This window comes from Triturus cristatus, chromosome 1_2, assembly GCF_964204655.1.
Source record: "Triturus cristatus chromosome 1_2, aTriCri1.1, whole genome shotgun sequence".
Taxonomy (NCBI): Eukaryota; Metazoa; Chordata; class Amphibia; order Caudata; family Salamandridae; genus Triturus; species Triturus cristatus.
This window is the reverse complement of record NC_140580.1, coordinates 434,327,805-434,344,014: the sequence shown is the minus strand read 5'-3', so window position 1 is coordinate 434,344,014 and position 16,210 is coordinate 434,327,805. Positions and strand designations below refer to the sequence as shown.

Sequence of the window (16,210 nt, the reverse complement as noted above, 5' to 3'; positions counted from 1 at the left end):
CCTGCACCAACTTTGGTGAAACACTTAAGGAAAAACTCAAGTAAGCATTTAAAATGACCTGCATTTACCATAATGCTAAGGGGGGAACTGAACTGGGAGGTGAAGTGGCATCCTCCAACTCTTCAGTAATATTGGACGCCTCATAAAAGTTCTAATCGTCATCATTTTCATACTATTGGTCAAATAAATGTTGCTCTGGGATGGTTTGCACCTCCGAATCCATTAGAACTATAACATCCAGGTTTTACGTCAGTGCCAGCACCAAAATTCAGACCAGTGCCACCAGTCGCAGCGTTGTAAGAGGAATCAGACATTCTGCCTAGGCGGGAGCCGGGGGCGCCATACTCAATGAAGGCATGGTTAGCGGCTTTAGGGCCCTGAAGCACTTCAGAAGGATCCGGTGGGGTACTAAAAATTCTCTCATCAGCTCTAATAACTAATGGAATTCTTCTGCTATAACAGTCCCCGCTGAGTGTTCTACAAGAACCCGAGGAAATGCTCAAGTCTGAACAGTGCAAGTGGCGGAACACGGGAGAGTTATTCTTTGACTTCTTGTATTTTTGTGTGACTTGTATGAATTATGTGACTTTTCTGGACCTTGATGTGGAGCGGTTTTAAGAATGAATGTTCTGGAAGGTTTTGGAGAACTAAAAACTCACCTCAGAAATTGAAGGGAGAAGTGTCGGACCCCCTATGAAAGGCACATTTAAAACAGAAATAATGTCAAGGCACCAGGCTGAACACTATATGGCTCCATTGACGTCACCATAACTCCACTTTCAGCACTGGCATGGAGACAGTACCACTTACCAGTGCAGGGCAACTGTGTTAGATGTTTTCAGTCTAGTGCCTGGAATATTCAGAGGCAAAGATTTTCCAGGTATTAGAATCCATCAGACTACTGTTTAGATGTTTTGGTTAGCTTTCATAACCCTCATACTGACTTCAAAGGTCAATGTGTCGCTTTAGAAACAGTAGCCAGCAAGTGAGGCCCTTCTTTCTGCTTAAGAAATAAAGCTACACTCCTCAGGTCCTGGAGAGTACCTGGTTTCCATCTCTACAAATTACAGGTTTTCTATGCATACCACTATTTGTTTGATGACTTCTGTGTACTGGTGTGCTGTGACTGAGCCTCAGCCAAGTTTTTAATCAGAGTATGGTAATGTGCTGGGGCTTGAATTTGTGTATACAATTCCACACATAACTGGTTTAGTCTAAGGGAAGGAATCGCTCCTGCCAGCTCACCCTTTTTGAGCAGACACCGCTCCATCTGTGTCATCTATGTTAGGGAAAAGGAGATGGGGCTGCTGCTAGAAGGGAATCCTCCATCAAGCAAAGTTTGACATATTATTGTTCTGGCTACTTGAAGACTAGAACAGTCATGTACCACAACTTTTCCTGCCGCCGTCCTTTCATGAAGGAAGGCTGCTGCAAGCACATATGTCAAAATCACCAAGTAGTGGCAGTGCTACCACAAAATTATGGAAGTAAAATAGGGCCTAATAGCGTTAAAACAAGTTTAAGCTCTGCCACAAAAAATCTGTGATGTAAATTTTCTTTTTAAATACAACTAACATCTCAACGTTCTCCTCCCAAACACAATTTACAAACAGGAACATGTATGTAGGTTCTTGATAAATGCCCATTGCATGTTTTAAATAATTTAGTGTGAGATGCAATTCAAATCAAACAATTTGAATGTCTTCAACAAAAAAACTTTCAAAGTAAATTCACACACATCTTACCATGGAACAACATCCTTTCATTTGAATGGTTGTGATTTTCTTCTGTAATTTCTTTTCTCCTGTGTGTATATCTTTCACACAATTTTTTGTTACATACTTTTTGAATCTGAAATAAATTAAAATATTTCCTAACTATACCAATAATTTCAAGTATTTTAGATTCAATTTCCTATTCTGGTAGTACACATTTTATTCTAGAAATATAAAGATTAAAAATTGACAGCAAACCTGTACCAGCTAGTAAAAACGAAGTAGCAACATCTTAAAACACATGCATCACAAGTTCTTGTACCATACCTTACAGAGCAAAGGGTAACATGTTAAGAGATATTTCTACTGTTCGCCATATCAATACTACATTGTTCTCTTTTTGACCAAAAGGGGTCCTGGATGGAAGCAAGGTTATTTTATTCTTACTCATTCACGCAATATCAATGAATGACAAAGAATTTTCACTTGTAGTACTCTTGGCATAATACTGTATGTTAGGAGTACTGCAAGAATAATTTGGGTCTACTTATAGAAATATCTTTATGAATTGGGCCCTTAATGACTCCACACTAGGTACTGCATTTTTTGCTCATCAAAGATATGTATGCTGCTGCAAAACAGACTGGACATTTGGCATGACATACACTTTGGAAGCCACTGTGCACCCAAAGCACAAAACAGCTCAGAGTTTGCACTTTCCTCAACCACGCTCGTCTATCTTAGATTAGGCAAGAACCCAATAACCCTCACTGCCAAAATACACATTTAAATAGATTGTCACTGATACCCATGGGAGAGAACACTACTACAAAATCTTGAATGGGACATGCATAACAATTGTCTCTCCTTGATGCCTAAAGGTAGAAGTGAAGAAAATTTGTGTGAGCTCCTGCCAGAGTCCTTACACACCAGAGATAAACTGACTATTTGAAAGTGGTACCTTACTAGTGCACAGGTGTGGAGTGGTGGTGGAGTTATTCTTAACGACCGTGAAGTTTCTTAAGTGAAAGGGATCTCATGAGCACAGCAATACAGTCTTGGCTTGCAGGGAAACTCAAGACACACAACTAGCACCTCTGGGCTACATGAGGTGAAAGGGTGTTAGAACAGCAAATCATACTCCCTGGCTTTTGCAGTCTATTTTCTGTCTGGGAAAAACAGACTTCCAGTGAAAGCCACTTGTGCAAAACCAGATATTCATTCCCAATCCATGATCTATGCATGACAAACGAAGAATGCTAAAAATATGGGAATGCTTACAATAGTGTGCCAAGAGACTCAAAGTGCCACCCAAGTAAGGGATTCACAAATATTCCTTTTTGAAATGTAGTGAACAGCCACCTGGCAAACAAACAGTCTGTGGTTATCTTATACCAAAGGCCTTTACAAAGTGAAACCAAAGCATGAGTGCACTTACACTTATGTTTCCTCTAAGATGAAAGAAGACCATGCATCAGACTTCACCCACAGAAATGATGTTGGGAATAGCGAACATGAACAGGAGGATAGGTACCCTAGCTGCCCCTATTTTGTAACTGGCAAGAAGGGACGAACTCGGTGACAGAATTATCAGGGGCATGAAACAAGGCAGTTTAAGAACAACAACGTTGCAGAAAATCTGAGATGGGGCAGCTAGGTTTTCCCAGACACGAAGGATGGCAATCTTGCTTATTTTATTCTCTGTACATACACAAGGTACAACTGCTCTCATATATTTTAAGTGTTTTGGGCCAGTAAGCCCCTGTAAAAGGTCATCCCAGTTTGTATCCTGAAACACACCAAGTATAGTGTTGATCTGTTTTCAGAAACAAAGCAGCACTTCTAACTATCCCAAATAAAATAACCCTGAAGAACATGCATATGTAATGCTCTTTTGCCAGTGGATACTTTCACTTTCTCCAGATTCTTCCACTTCGAATACGCCCCAGGTGCTAGATTGGATCCAGAAAGCTTTTGCAGCAATGCTCCCTCACGCTTTCAGATGGTGCCATGTGTTTCCGCGTTGTCTTCATACTGCTCTGAAGTGATGGAGCAGAGCTGCAAATAAGTGCCACCCCGGCACGATGATGTCAGTTTCTTGCCCGTCTCTTTCTGCATCTCAGACAAGAAAAAATTGGTAGTACCAGTGTGCAAATCCTAACTTGGAATCTTTTTTGATGGTTAAAAAGAGGCCAGTTACAGAAAGTGGAGATCAGAAGGTAGTTCGGAATCTACAGTTAGATAGAGTATCCACCAGAAAGTTACCAACATTGAGTTACTTGTTCTACCGATGAATATTTCTAACTGCAGATTCCTGACCTTAGGATAGATACCAAAGCAGGACTTAACCAGGAGGAGGTTCTGTGGAGTAGAGTCAGACTAAAAATTATTGTAGAACCGAGCTGGCAAAATTTCCTTTCCGCTGGCCCTGGCTGTCAAGGCAACTGCCCTTTGTGAAAGTATGCAGGAGACACAACAAGCAACTATGGATCAGCTTGAGGGATGGGCACATGAGAAACATGAAGTGCAAGTTAATGTCAAACTGTGACATCACAAATGTTTTGGGAGAGTACATGTGTACCACACCTGTACACAATCTCATCACAACAGGTGATTTAAACAAGGACAGTTGGTCCAGCAAACAAAGGCAAAATGACAAAAGAGCATCCAACAACTTAGCTTTTAAAGGGTCAATTTTGTGGCAACCCCAAAGTCCACAAATCTGTCCCAGCGCCCATCATAAATCGATTTTGTGGCAGGGAGTCTAGAAGGGAGGAGGAAATACACAACTTACAGTGGCAGGTCAGCCACAGTAAACTCAAATTCCCTCAGTCTCCACGTATGGTCCTGTAGATTGCTCAGGCTTGAATGCAGGACCCTTTCCTGTAACAGTGGCAGGAAATCCTTCCTAAGTGGCAGCCTGATTGAAGGAAAAGTGCTCATAGCAAGAAGCATGCTCTCCTTAGAGTCACTCGAATGGCTGTTCTTCTTGATCTTTTTCAGAACTCAGGCTAGGAGGGGCAATGGCGGGAAGGCGCACAGGAGTACCATGTTACATTCCAGTCAGAATGTTCTTGTGGAAACTCCAACATATAAAATGTTTGCCACTGTGCATTAGGCAGTGGAAAAAAGATCTAGCCAGGGTTTAAAATGCCCTGCACCACTTCAGGATGTAGTCCCCATTCGTGGTGTACCAGACGTCATCTGTTGAGCTTGTCCACTCTGGCATTCAAAGACCCTGGCAGGTGGTTCAAAATCAGGAAGATACCCTGACACTCCATTCCAACTCTAGTAAAGGTGCAACGCCTCCAGGCACAGGGCCCAAGATCATACTATTTGTTGCAATAGCAGATGGCGATTGTGCTGCCCATGAGAACCTGAACCAACCTCCATTTGATGGAAGGTTGGAAGGTCTTCAAGACCAAGTGAATGGCTCACAACTCCAGCAAGACGATATGGATTCTGGCTTCCAATGAATATCAGAGTCCTGATCTCCATCTCCCCCAAATGACCTCTTCAACCCAGCAGTGATGCATACTTCACCAGAATCAGCTCTGCTTAGGAAGGGAAAGGGCTTTCCCACAAATTCTTTCTGTTGATCTTCACCACAGATCTATGCAGTCGCCTCCCAGATCTGAATGGTATCCAATAGGTTCCCTTGGTCCTGGGAATACTGGAACGTCAGATTCCATTGCAGAGCCTGCATCATTCACCAGGCTGGAGGATGCACAAGACTAAAAGGCCGAGAAGTCTCAGAGTTACTCTCATCGAGACCAAGGCTGAGATATCAGCATTATAGCTCTAATATCCTGGACTCGTTGCAATAGACTGAATGCCTTCAAATGTACTGTATCCAGGACCCACACCAATAAAAGGAAGCTTCGGCAAAGGAATTAGGTGAAGCTTGTGATTGTGAACTCCATGTAACGAGGTGTGCCATCGTTTGGAGGTAGCCCATGCTGGACTGTGGCTAGACTGCTTTCAAAAACCAGTCATTGAGGACGGGGATAAACTTATCCGACCTCCTGGGATGGGCAGTGTAGAAAACGGACTCTATATAGTAAACCAAAAAGAGGTATAGTGTGCAAAAAGCCCAGGCGTTCCCTTCTAAGTAGACATGGGCTTGCTCTAGCAATCCCAAGGTGCTCTTCTAGGATGTAGTGCGGGTGAACAGCCTTAGGAGTATCGGAGAGGAGTGTTAGACATTTGCAAATACCCACAACTCAATAAGGAGATCCACACCTACTTATAAAAATAATATATAAATATATATATATATATATATATAAATATATATATATATATATATATATATATATATATATATATATATATATATATATATATGTACGTTTCGGGATAGAAATACTTTAAGTTTTCAAAAGTTGAAACTTGCTGCAATTTTCAAAGGCTGCAATCTTATCCTATGGGAGGAAAAACAAATACGGCATACAGGTAGAGCACTGCGACTTACAAGACCAATATCTTGGACTTAAGGTGAGTATGGGGCAAGGTCCAACGCAACACTAGCGGGTCACCTCCAGCAGCACTAGGGCAGACGGGTGCAATGGTGCAATACAGCATTGGGTGCCCAATGTTAGTTTGAGGGGATAGGTCTTCGTGAAAAGAGGCTGCAGGTTTGGACTGGGAGGCCAGTAGGGTTGAACCAACATGGGGGCTCAGGCCTCATGATGCTCGTGGACATGAGGACACCTTTGGTCCTCTTCTCCACATCCCAGGGGTGATGAGTGCAGAGGTGTTCTTGGGCGTCGGGTTTCTGTCACGAGAGCTCGCGTTGTCAAAGGGGCCTGCAAACAGAGGCGGCGCTGCTGGTGCATCCACAGTTGGCATGTCCAAAGTAGGCTTTGTCTCTGGAGGGCCGGGGGCCCACACTGCCACCATTGGCTCACTTAAGCTCAGGTTAGGCAGCTTGGGTGCAGTGATGCTTTCAGGTGTTAGATCTTTGCAGTCAAGAGCCTTCACAACTTGGTCTTTGGTACACACAGGATGCAGGGGAACAGCTCTGCTGCTCCACTGGAGTTCCTGGCTCTTTGGAGCAGTGCTGTCTGACCTCCCAGGCTTTGGAGGATCAACAGCTTGCAGGGTGAGATGACTTTGGCGCAATTGTCGAGAACAGAGAAACGGGCCAGCAGGATTGCTTATTCTTCAGTTCTTGCTTTTCGCTTCTCTTAGGTCCTTCTTTTGGTTGGCAGGATCTGATTTCTTGGTGCCAGGAGCTCCACTATATACTGACTCTAGGGGCATTAGGGGAGTGTAGGGTAGTAGCCGATGGGCTACCTACCCCTGGGGTCACTACGTCCTCTACAAGACCACTTCCTGTCGAAGGTAGGCATAACCCTGTCCCAGAGTTCCTAAGTTTTCCATCACCAAGATGGCAGACTCTGAAATTCTGTCTTCACCTCAGGTCGCCCACCTTAGGGGAGGAGCTAGCCTGAAGGTGAACACGCTTATCTGACTACTCATTTTCCAACCTTGTTCAGGTGCCAAATGGGTGCTGGTCAGAGGGGGTCTGCATCCTCTCCTGCGAGGAAAGCCAGATTCACATACCAAAGGTGGTGGGCTCTTTTAAGTTCCCTACCTTGGCATGCTAACATGTAGATCATCCTGTGGGAGAGGGTGTAAACACCTCTTGCCCGAGCAGGCTTTTTTCCCTGTACTCCTTTCCCCTGAGATCAAAGGCCCTCAAACTTGGGGGCCTGAAACTTGCCTGGGGTGGCAAGCTGGCTAAGACCAGTCTGTGAGCACACCTGTAGTTGGTAGGTTTTCAGGGGCACCTCTAATGTGCATGCATTAATAAATCCAACACTGGAATCAGTGCGGGCTTATTAATATGAGATGTTAGATACTAAACATCTCTGGTTTCAGTGAAGCCATCATGTAACTGGGGAAACAGTTTTCACCAGTGTCCAGCCCATGTACTTAAAATGGCTTCCCTGGTTACTTGTACTGGCAGTAATGAAACTGACCAGCAGAGAAGCATATATGTTCATGCAGCTATGTCCACACATGCAGTATAGTGCACCTTGCCTTAGGGCTGTAAAGCGTGGTGTAGGGGTGACTTACCTATACTGCATGCAGTGTCTGTGACCATAGCACACAAGTATGTGTGCCATGTTGTGTTCTCATTTTTGTGTGCACTAAGACACACAACCTGCAATGGCAGTCTGTATGTATTTGGTCATAGGTCCCCTAGGGTGGCATAATTTGCACTGCAGCCCTTAAGGACCCTTTTTAGCCTCCTTGCCCTAGATATCAGGGGGTACCATTTAATAGGGACTTATAGGGAGTGCTAAAGGTATTGCCAATTGGGGAAACAATTGTACAGTTTTGGGAAAGAGATCTGGCACTGGGGACCTGGTTAGAAGGAACCCAGTGGGCTTCCAGACAAAAACACAACAAATACCAGGCAAAAATTGGGAGAGACCAAGTCAAAAAGGGGCACTTTCCTACAAACAGTGACCGGCATCATTAATTTCGTGAACATGCGAGGTCAGTGGGCCAACACTGCGGTGTGGGACAGGGCGGTGCGTCGTGTAACTTACGAGTGGTGCCCCAAACCACGGTGCATTGTTAATAAAAACAATGGCTGCTGTGGACTAGTGGCAACGTAATTTTGATATAATGATGCTCAATGGCAATACAACTGGTTATTGTGATGTCAAAAGGAGAGAGAGCCCAACACACTTTACATTTGTAATTCAACAGTTATTTATATCATTTTTGAAACAAAAATGCACACAGGATATTGAAACAATAGTTGAACACTAGTGAGTGGTGTCCAGGAAAAAATTGGAACCGTAAAACAGTGGTGACATATTTGTGACATATGTACAAGGTTTCCTATCTATCATAAAAATGACCATTGGAAAATATATTGTGTATCAACCACACTTTATACAATGATAGGTGCTAGTATTTAATGGTTCGCTTTTGTAAACAGTCGATGGCGTTTCGACCCTTTGTGCAATGTAGGGTCTCTTCAGGACCTAGGAGTATAGGGACACCTACAAAAAGATGGAGGGATAGCATCAGTGTGCGCTCGTAACGAAGCAGATATGCTTGTAAATGGAGGGAGCTGTTTATGTATACCTGAAGGATCTCTATGCGCAGCCTTGTGTGAAGGGTGTGTCACCGTGAGTATAGTGAAGGAATCAATACTCACATGGGACCCAGCCGGGCGCTGTACATGTGAGAAAATGATTGCGTGTTATTATCAGGCCCATACTTTAGGGATACAACACTACACTGAGATGGTACAAAGAAATGAGAAACTTACCCCATGTAAGGGTAGAGTTAGGCTGGCACAGTTCTGAATAGCACAACAGGGAAGTATCCGAAACGGGTACAGATCAGGAAAGCACGGGGTATGTGCAGTCCTGACACCTACTCTGTGGAAGAGGAAGCATGTATAATGGGCTAATACTTTCAAGTACTGCCATAACGTGTGTACGCTGTAGATGCCTAATATTAATAATATTGCAGGCTTACCCAGACGGTGTGTCTGCGTACTGGAAGTGCAGGCTTCCTAATTGTATTCTGAAACCCGATGGTACAGTTTGGCACCAGGGGCGGCTGCTCCGCCTCCCTGAAAACTGATATCACTTGCATCCGGTGGGGAGATCTACAATCAAGTAAAGGCATAATAAAAATCGGATGCTGAGCATTCTTGATCTCACTGGGTGGCGCGGTTTGTCTAAAAATTAGCAGGTACTGTCTTTATGTTTCTCACCTTACTCAATCGTAATTCTGTGTTGGCCTGCACGACGGCTTCTTAGCCGAACAGTGTGTGTCTGTCTGCTCAGTTCAATGACAAGGGGCCTGTGATTAATTGGGAGTACTTAAGGGCTATGTTCCCGCCAAAACCGCACTGAATTTTCTAACCAGACCTGACTGTTGAGTTACATCTGTCGATGTAGCTCGGTGCTCTAACATCCATAATGGAAGTGAACAACAGACCAGTGGTGGGATAACTTACAGAAGGCGAATGTGTTTACACTGGCGGACTCAAATGGCGAAGTGTATTTAATTAGGGCATGTGTAGCGTAGTGCAGAAGTTGTATTGCAGAGGAGAGCATAGCTCATCCTTAGGGTCTAAGAGCAGGTGTATGATATATTGGCTGTCGTAGCCTACGTGTGGATATGTAAATAAACAGTGTCGATTTTCTATTTAAAACATTGCCTGTTCTCACATCTTTAAATAGATAAATATGCCCATATATCAGTAGATGAATACGCCAATATATAATTTAGATTTAGTTCAAATAATACATCAGTACAATTGCAGTAAATAATGACGCATATTAACACATTTCAAAACTATGTGAATTCATCCCAATTAAATGGAAAATTATGCCAATACAAAGGATACATAAAGGTGAACATCATGTATTCGTATAAATCAGTACATGTCATGACAAATGTAGAATTATATTATGATGTACTATCATAATTGTTATTAACGTGCATATGGTTATACTAACATAGTGAGACATCCAATTTATTTGCACTACAGCAGTGGATAGTATATCAGAGTTCCTGCGTTATTCTAGTTACTTCTGTTTGTCCCAATAGTTATACCAATGGTACCCATTAGCGGATACAGTCATGACTGGTGGGCCCGCTGGTACTTGATCGCTGAGTGTTATACAAATTAATCCATACAGAGCTACATACAGAGCTGTTCTTTAACATATAGTGTTCTGGAAAGGGTACTCAGTGAGTAAGCGCGTATGAACCAGAAAAATCAGTTGCTAAGTGAAATAACAAATCCCCGCCACTCCTCTGCCGAGTTAAGCCCTTGGGCTATCGAATTAATTATTTCTATCCAACAACATTCTAGTCGTTGTAGAATTTGTGTGAGACCTCCTCCTCTTTCTGGAACAGAAGCTTTGTAGATCACTTGCCATCTTATGTCATCTGCCGTGTGATTTTTTTCGGTGAAATGGTTCACCAGGGGGGCGTTGGCTACAGAGTGCCTGATACGGCTACGGTGTTGCCCTATTCTGGCCTTTATAGGTTGTTGAGTCTGTCCAATGTAGGGCAAGTTGCAAGGACACGTTATGCAGTACACGACATTCCTAGTATTGCAGTTTGCAAAAAATTCCAGTGTATGTCTAACATTTGCATGTTCAAATGTTTTGGTGTTGAATGTAAATGCGCATGATACACAGTTGCCACATTTAAAATGCCCCTTTACTTCTGGCATGCCCCAAGTGGACAGCAATGATCTAGTTGTTTGCAATGGGCTTTCCATGGATGACCGGATTAGATGGTCTTTTACATTTTTGCCACGTTTGAAAGCAAACATAGGCACTTCGATTGTCAAATCTATGTTCTTGATGATATGCCAGTTTTTTGTTATTAATTTGCAGACTTGGTTGGTATGCACACCAAACGTGGTCACGCAAATTAATCTGTCAATTGTGGTCTTTTCTTTGGTACATAACAGAGCTTCCCTAGGACAAAACCAGGCCTGTTTGAATTACTTCCTTAAATATGGAAATGAATATTCACTGATCACTGTTATTAAAGAGAGTATTCAGAAAAAGTAAGTGCGGTATAGAGTTATCCGTACTGGCATTTTGTTGAGCGTACACTTTCTAAATGTGGCATTTTCAAACGCACGATAAAAATTATATTTACTAAAAGATGTATCTTTAAATTCAGTACAGGGGGCCTAAACTCCACTTCTCAATCTTGTCCCAATGGAAAGTTATGCTTTTAAGATGTTACAAAGCAACTACCATGTTAGCCTATGGGACAGATAGCCTTTCCATAGTGAAAACTATCAGAACATGTCACACACCAGTACATGTCCTACCTTTCACATACACTGCGTACTGCCCAGGGGGTGGGGGTGTGTGTGAGGTAACTTGCGCTTAGCTGAGGGATGCCTTACATGAGAGAAAAGGGAAGGTATGGGCCTGGCAAGTGGGTGCACTTGGCAGGTCGACATGGCAGTGAAAACTGCATGCAGCCACTGCAGTGGCAGGTCTGAGGCACCTTTGAAAGGCTGCTTGTGTGGGTGGCACAACAAGTGCTGCAAGCCCACCAGTAGCATTTGATTTACAGGCCCTGGGCACACACTGTGCACTGTACTAGGGACTTACTAGCAAATCAAATATCACAAACATGGAAACACCAATCAATCAGCACAATTTGATGGAGCGCTTGCACTTTAGTACTGATCAGCAGTATTAAAGTGCGCAGAAACACTAAACCAGCAAAAATAATATTCAAAGTGCCCAAAAAGAAAAAAGGAGGTCAGAAGCAAAATGACAGGGAAAAAAATGCCAAAAGATGCCAGGTCTAACAAGACTGAATTGACCAATGTCAATTCTAGGCTAGTGGAAGAGAACTCTCACTTTACAACCAGACTCAAACTCCCAATCTGGAAGAGCTGTAGGGAATGTTTTGGTATTCACCTTGCTGGTTGAAACCTGAACAACCAGACAGTCTGGAGTAGGATGTTTAGTGAGAATAATAGCTTGTGACGTCTGGCCACCTAGCCATTTACCAGTGGGCAGGAGTAGGGCTTTGACCAGGTGCCCTTTAAGGTGTCCGTGAGGGCCAGAGTTGAAAGGGAGCAAGGGCCCTAGTGTGGAGACATCAGTAATCACTGTTGTCACAGGAAGGAGAGAGTGAAACTGCTTCCCTCATGTAAGTCTGCTGCAAAATTCCACCAGTGTAGGTCCACTGTAGTGTCCCTGGAGATTTTTAATACAGCTTTGGATACCTTTGTTGTGTTGCAACCACTTCCTGTGGAGGCACCACAAGAGGGCCTTCATGTGCCAGAGTGTATGGCTGGCCAACAGATTGCAGGAGGCTAGCACACCGAGAAGGCGTTAGACCATCAGGACTGGAATGACCACTCCACTCAAACATCAGTCATGAAAATCTTGAACATTCTCAGGAGGGAAAGCTCGACTTAATGTGGTGGTCAGTTCTGTCCCTATTAACAGGATGTGCGGAGAGGGAACAAAGTGAGATTTGGGCAGGTTCATCGAAAGGCATAGGTCAAACAAAATTCTGGCCTGCAAGAGGTGGGACGCCATGTCTGGAGAGGTAGCTTTGAGGAACCAGTCATCCCGGTTAGGAGACACTGGGATTCTGCTCAACTGAGATAGGCCGCAAACACTGCCTCGGCCATCACCTTCCTGAACATCCGAGGGGCGTAAGAGAGGCCAAGCGTAGGTACTACAAACTCGCAGTATTTGAATTGTACCTTGAAGCGAAGATGCTGCCTTTGTGACTGCAGGATAGGGATGTGGAAATCGGCATCTTGCAGGTCGACAAACAGCATTCAGTCTTCTGCTTTCAGTGCAAAGAGAAAGCGAGGCTGGGACAGCATTTTGAATATTTCCTCCTAGAGGAACCAGTTCATAACTCTTAAAGTCTATGATCAGGTAAAGACCGCAGTATGTTTTGGGTACCAGGAAGTAACTGGAGTAGCACTCTTGACCCTATACCTGCTCTCAAACCAACTCCACTTCACCCTTGAGAAACAAGGACTGAGCCTCTTGCTCGAGACTAACAGATAATCTGGCAGGAGTATATCTGGCTGAGTGGGGGGGGGGGTTGAGGGGTGGCAGAAGAACAGAAGAGATGTTTGCTGGAAGGGTATGGCATACACCCTCTCAAAAATTTGTAAAGCCCAACCATAAAGCAATAGCCCTCCAAGCTTGTGGAAAGGAGGATACCATAACAGTCCTCCAGCGGGATGTGTGTGTTTTAGGCAAGGGGGAACTAGGGCTGCTTCCTTGCAGTGGCTGGGAAAGAGGAAGAAGAGGAGGAGGTTGGAAACAGTTTAGCCAATGTTTGTCCATTGGCTCTCCTCTGTATTGTTTATAGAGGGGGTTCACAAGTTCAAGTTTGCACTGCTGCTGTTGAGCTGCAAACTGCGGACAGTCTTGAAATGAAAAGCCCAGGCTGAAGCCATGAAATGTCCAAAATTGACAGTAGTCTCTGGTTTGCATTTAGAGACTGAGGAATCCGGCCATGGGTTTACTCTCCTTGAATCAAGCCAGTGGAGAGACTGTTTTGGCACTAAAAAGTCGAGATGCGTATATCCGTTGAACAGGAGATCCATTATTGTGGTCTGTACGTATTGGGGAAACCGGAATGTCATACCCAGGAATGTCGATGTAGGAAGATGGATGTCCCCATGGCAACTGCTACTGAATGAGCAGTATCCAGGCAATACTTTATCACCTGCTTTGCGATAGCCTGGCTATCTGGATCAGTTCCATTGAGTGTTTGTAGGTCATCCGATAGAGTAGGAATTACTGTCTTTGCGGAATCCAATAGAGCATGCACATATCTAGCAAGACGACAGGTTGCATTAATAGACTTGTGTGAGATGCTCCAGCTGAAAATATTTTCTTGGCAAACTATTCCATGTTCTTTATTTAGCTGCCAGATGGCGTAAATGGAGAGGAGAGTGTCAGCTTTGAGGAACAAGAAGCCTGCACCAATAGGCTCTCAGAGAGCATAGTTCTCACTTGTGTGCCTGAGTGGCATGAAGTCTGGGTCCATGGTGTCAGACTGCCCACCAGTGTCAGTGTCCTAACTTGATTCTTCTAGTGGATTAGAATCTCATAATAAACAGCATCCCTCTTCCATGAGTAGTTGTGCTTCCCTCCAAATCGATGTTGTGGAAGCATTTCCATTAGAAGCACTGGACCTGGGGCAGAGAACTGTTCTGGTGAAATTAGTAGAGGCACCGCTGGTAAGCGAAGACCTGTCGATAAGTGTGATGCTGCTTGAATTAGAAAAGGTGACAGCATTGATTACAGAACCAAAGAGGAAGCTTCTGTTGGCATCAGCATTATGGGAGGCAACAGAAGGAACAAACTGATTGGGGCCAGAGAACCAGCCACCAGCATCATAGCACATGCATAACCCATGGGACTCAAGGGAACCGAAGGTGCTCCAGACGGGACCATGGCCCTGCAGAAGACATTGAACACTGTGTTAAAGAAGGAGGCAGGGCAGGAAGTTGGGGTATTGCTGACTAAACTGGGGCTTGAGTGATTGCGTCACAGGTGTCAGCGAATCAGGGAGTGGTGACAGGTTCTAAAGAGCTCCAGGTGCCGGACCCTCAGAAAGAAGCTCAGCTATCTCGGACTGAACGCAGGAACGGGAGATGCCGTGCTGACTTTGCGTTTAAAGATCGCCACTGTTGGGAGTTTTGGTGTCGCTTCTTATCGTGCTTCCTCTGGGATGACTTAGGCAACAGCGTTGGTCACTGCAGCAAACTCAGCCAGGGATTTGAGTGTCTTTTTTACTCTTTGATCATCCCGAGCTACAGCAATAAACAGATTGTCCCTGATCCGACCACAAGCATAGTTGGGGGCCCATGGGGGAAATTGGTCTATCACAGTCAATTCCGGGTGCCGATGGTGACATTTTACGGCTCCAGTGATGTTACAAGGGTGTCGCTTCTGGCGCCTCAGCAGACCCAGCATACACTGCTGTCACGGAGAGCTGTTGAAAAGCTTCCGGATTCAGTCCGACACCTGGGATACTCTACGCATAAGGAAATATAGAAGTATCCATCAGAAACCTATTTAAACACGAAGAGCTGTCGCATTTTCTCTCGAAATTATACAAATGATAACTAAAACTTGTTCACAAAAAATACTTTTCTTTTAAAAATCCTACCTAGTCAGTGAAAAGGCACGGTTGTAATACAATCCACAAATGGGAGCTTAGGGGGAAGGGAAGAAAACAAGTCGCCCCCAACTCAATAGCTACAACTCAACAAAAGACCTGTTTTCAATTTAATGTGTAAACACAGACACAATGTTCACCATTTATTTTTATAGGAACACTTAACTTTACGTGTCCAAGCAGAGAATACAAATTATGCTTCTGCCATTCAATTGCCTAAATCACTATTTATGGCCGAATTTTGGCCATAACCTCCTGCTAGATCGACTGACATATTGCAGTAACGGGAGTTGTTAAGCAAACACAATCCGGGGTTGCAGGTATGCCGAATTGTGGCAACCATTCGGTATATATAACGGAGGAAAAAGGTGCAGTGAGGACGCTGACCCTAGCCCTGATGAAATTGCCATATAATCTACACAGCAATGAAACATGTTGGTTTTACTTTGAGCAGACACACAGCAAGGAATAAATTAATATAGCCAGTGTGCCTAGCCCATTTTTAAAGTTAGACATTCCGGGTTTCTATGTCAGACCCCGGTCTTTCTTTTTACGGGTCACTTGTTAAATTTGGTTCACTTTTTCCACACAATTTTTCATAATTTTCAAGTGGACAGTTGCTGATGATGAGAACCTGAGGACGCAGGCGAGTACCAGCCTGTTACCTCCCTTGGTGTTGCTCCCGTGAGGCACGGTCTCCTTTTCCTCACCTTTGTTCCTCTTTTTCTCAATTTCTTCCCCAATTCACATACACGTTGGTGGGAAACTCTGCATTAGTAGACAGCACACATCATAATTATTCA

General features: G+C 44.0%; 1 protein-coding gene across 2 annotated transcripts in view; it reads right to left on the bottom strand.

Annotated features, from left to right (window-relative positions):
* Positions 1-16,210, bottom strand: part of TNKS2 (tankyrase 2) — a 689,601-nt gene that overhangs the window by 134,112 nt on the left and 539,279 nt on the right. For both annotated transcript variants that reach the window (XM_085605833.1, XM_085605841.1), the window contains one exon: positions 1,746-1,851. In XM_085605833.1, the coding sequence (XP_085461959.1) occupies positions 1,746-1,851 (106 nt within the window). The remainder of the gene's footprint in view (positions 1-1,745; positions 1,852-16,210) is intronic.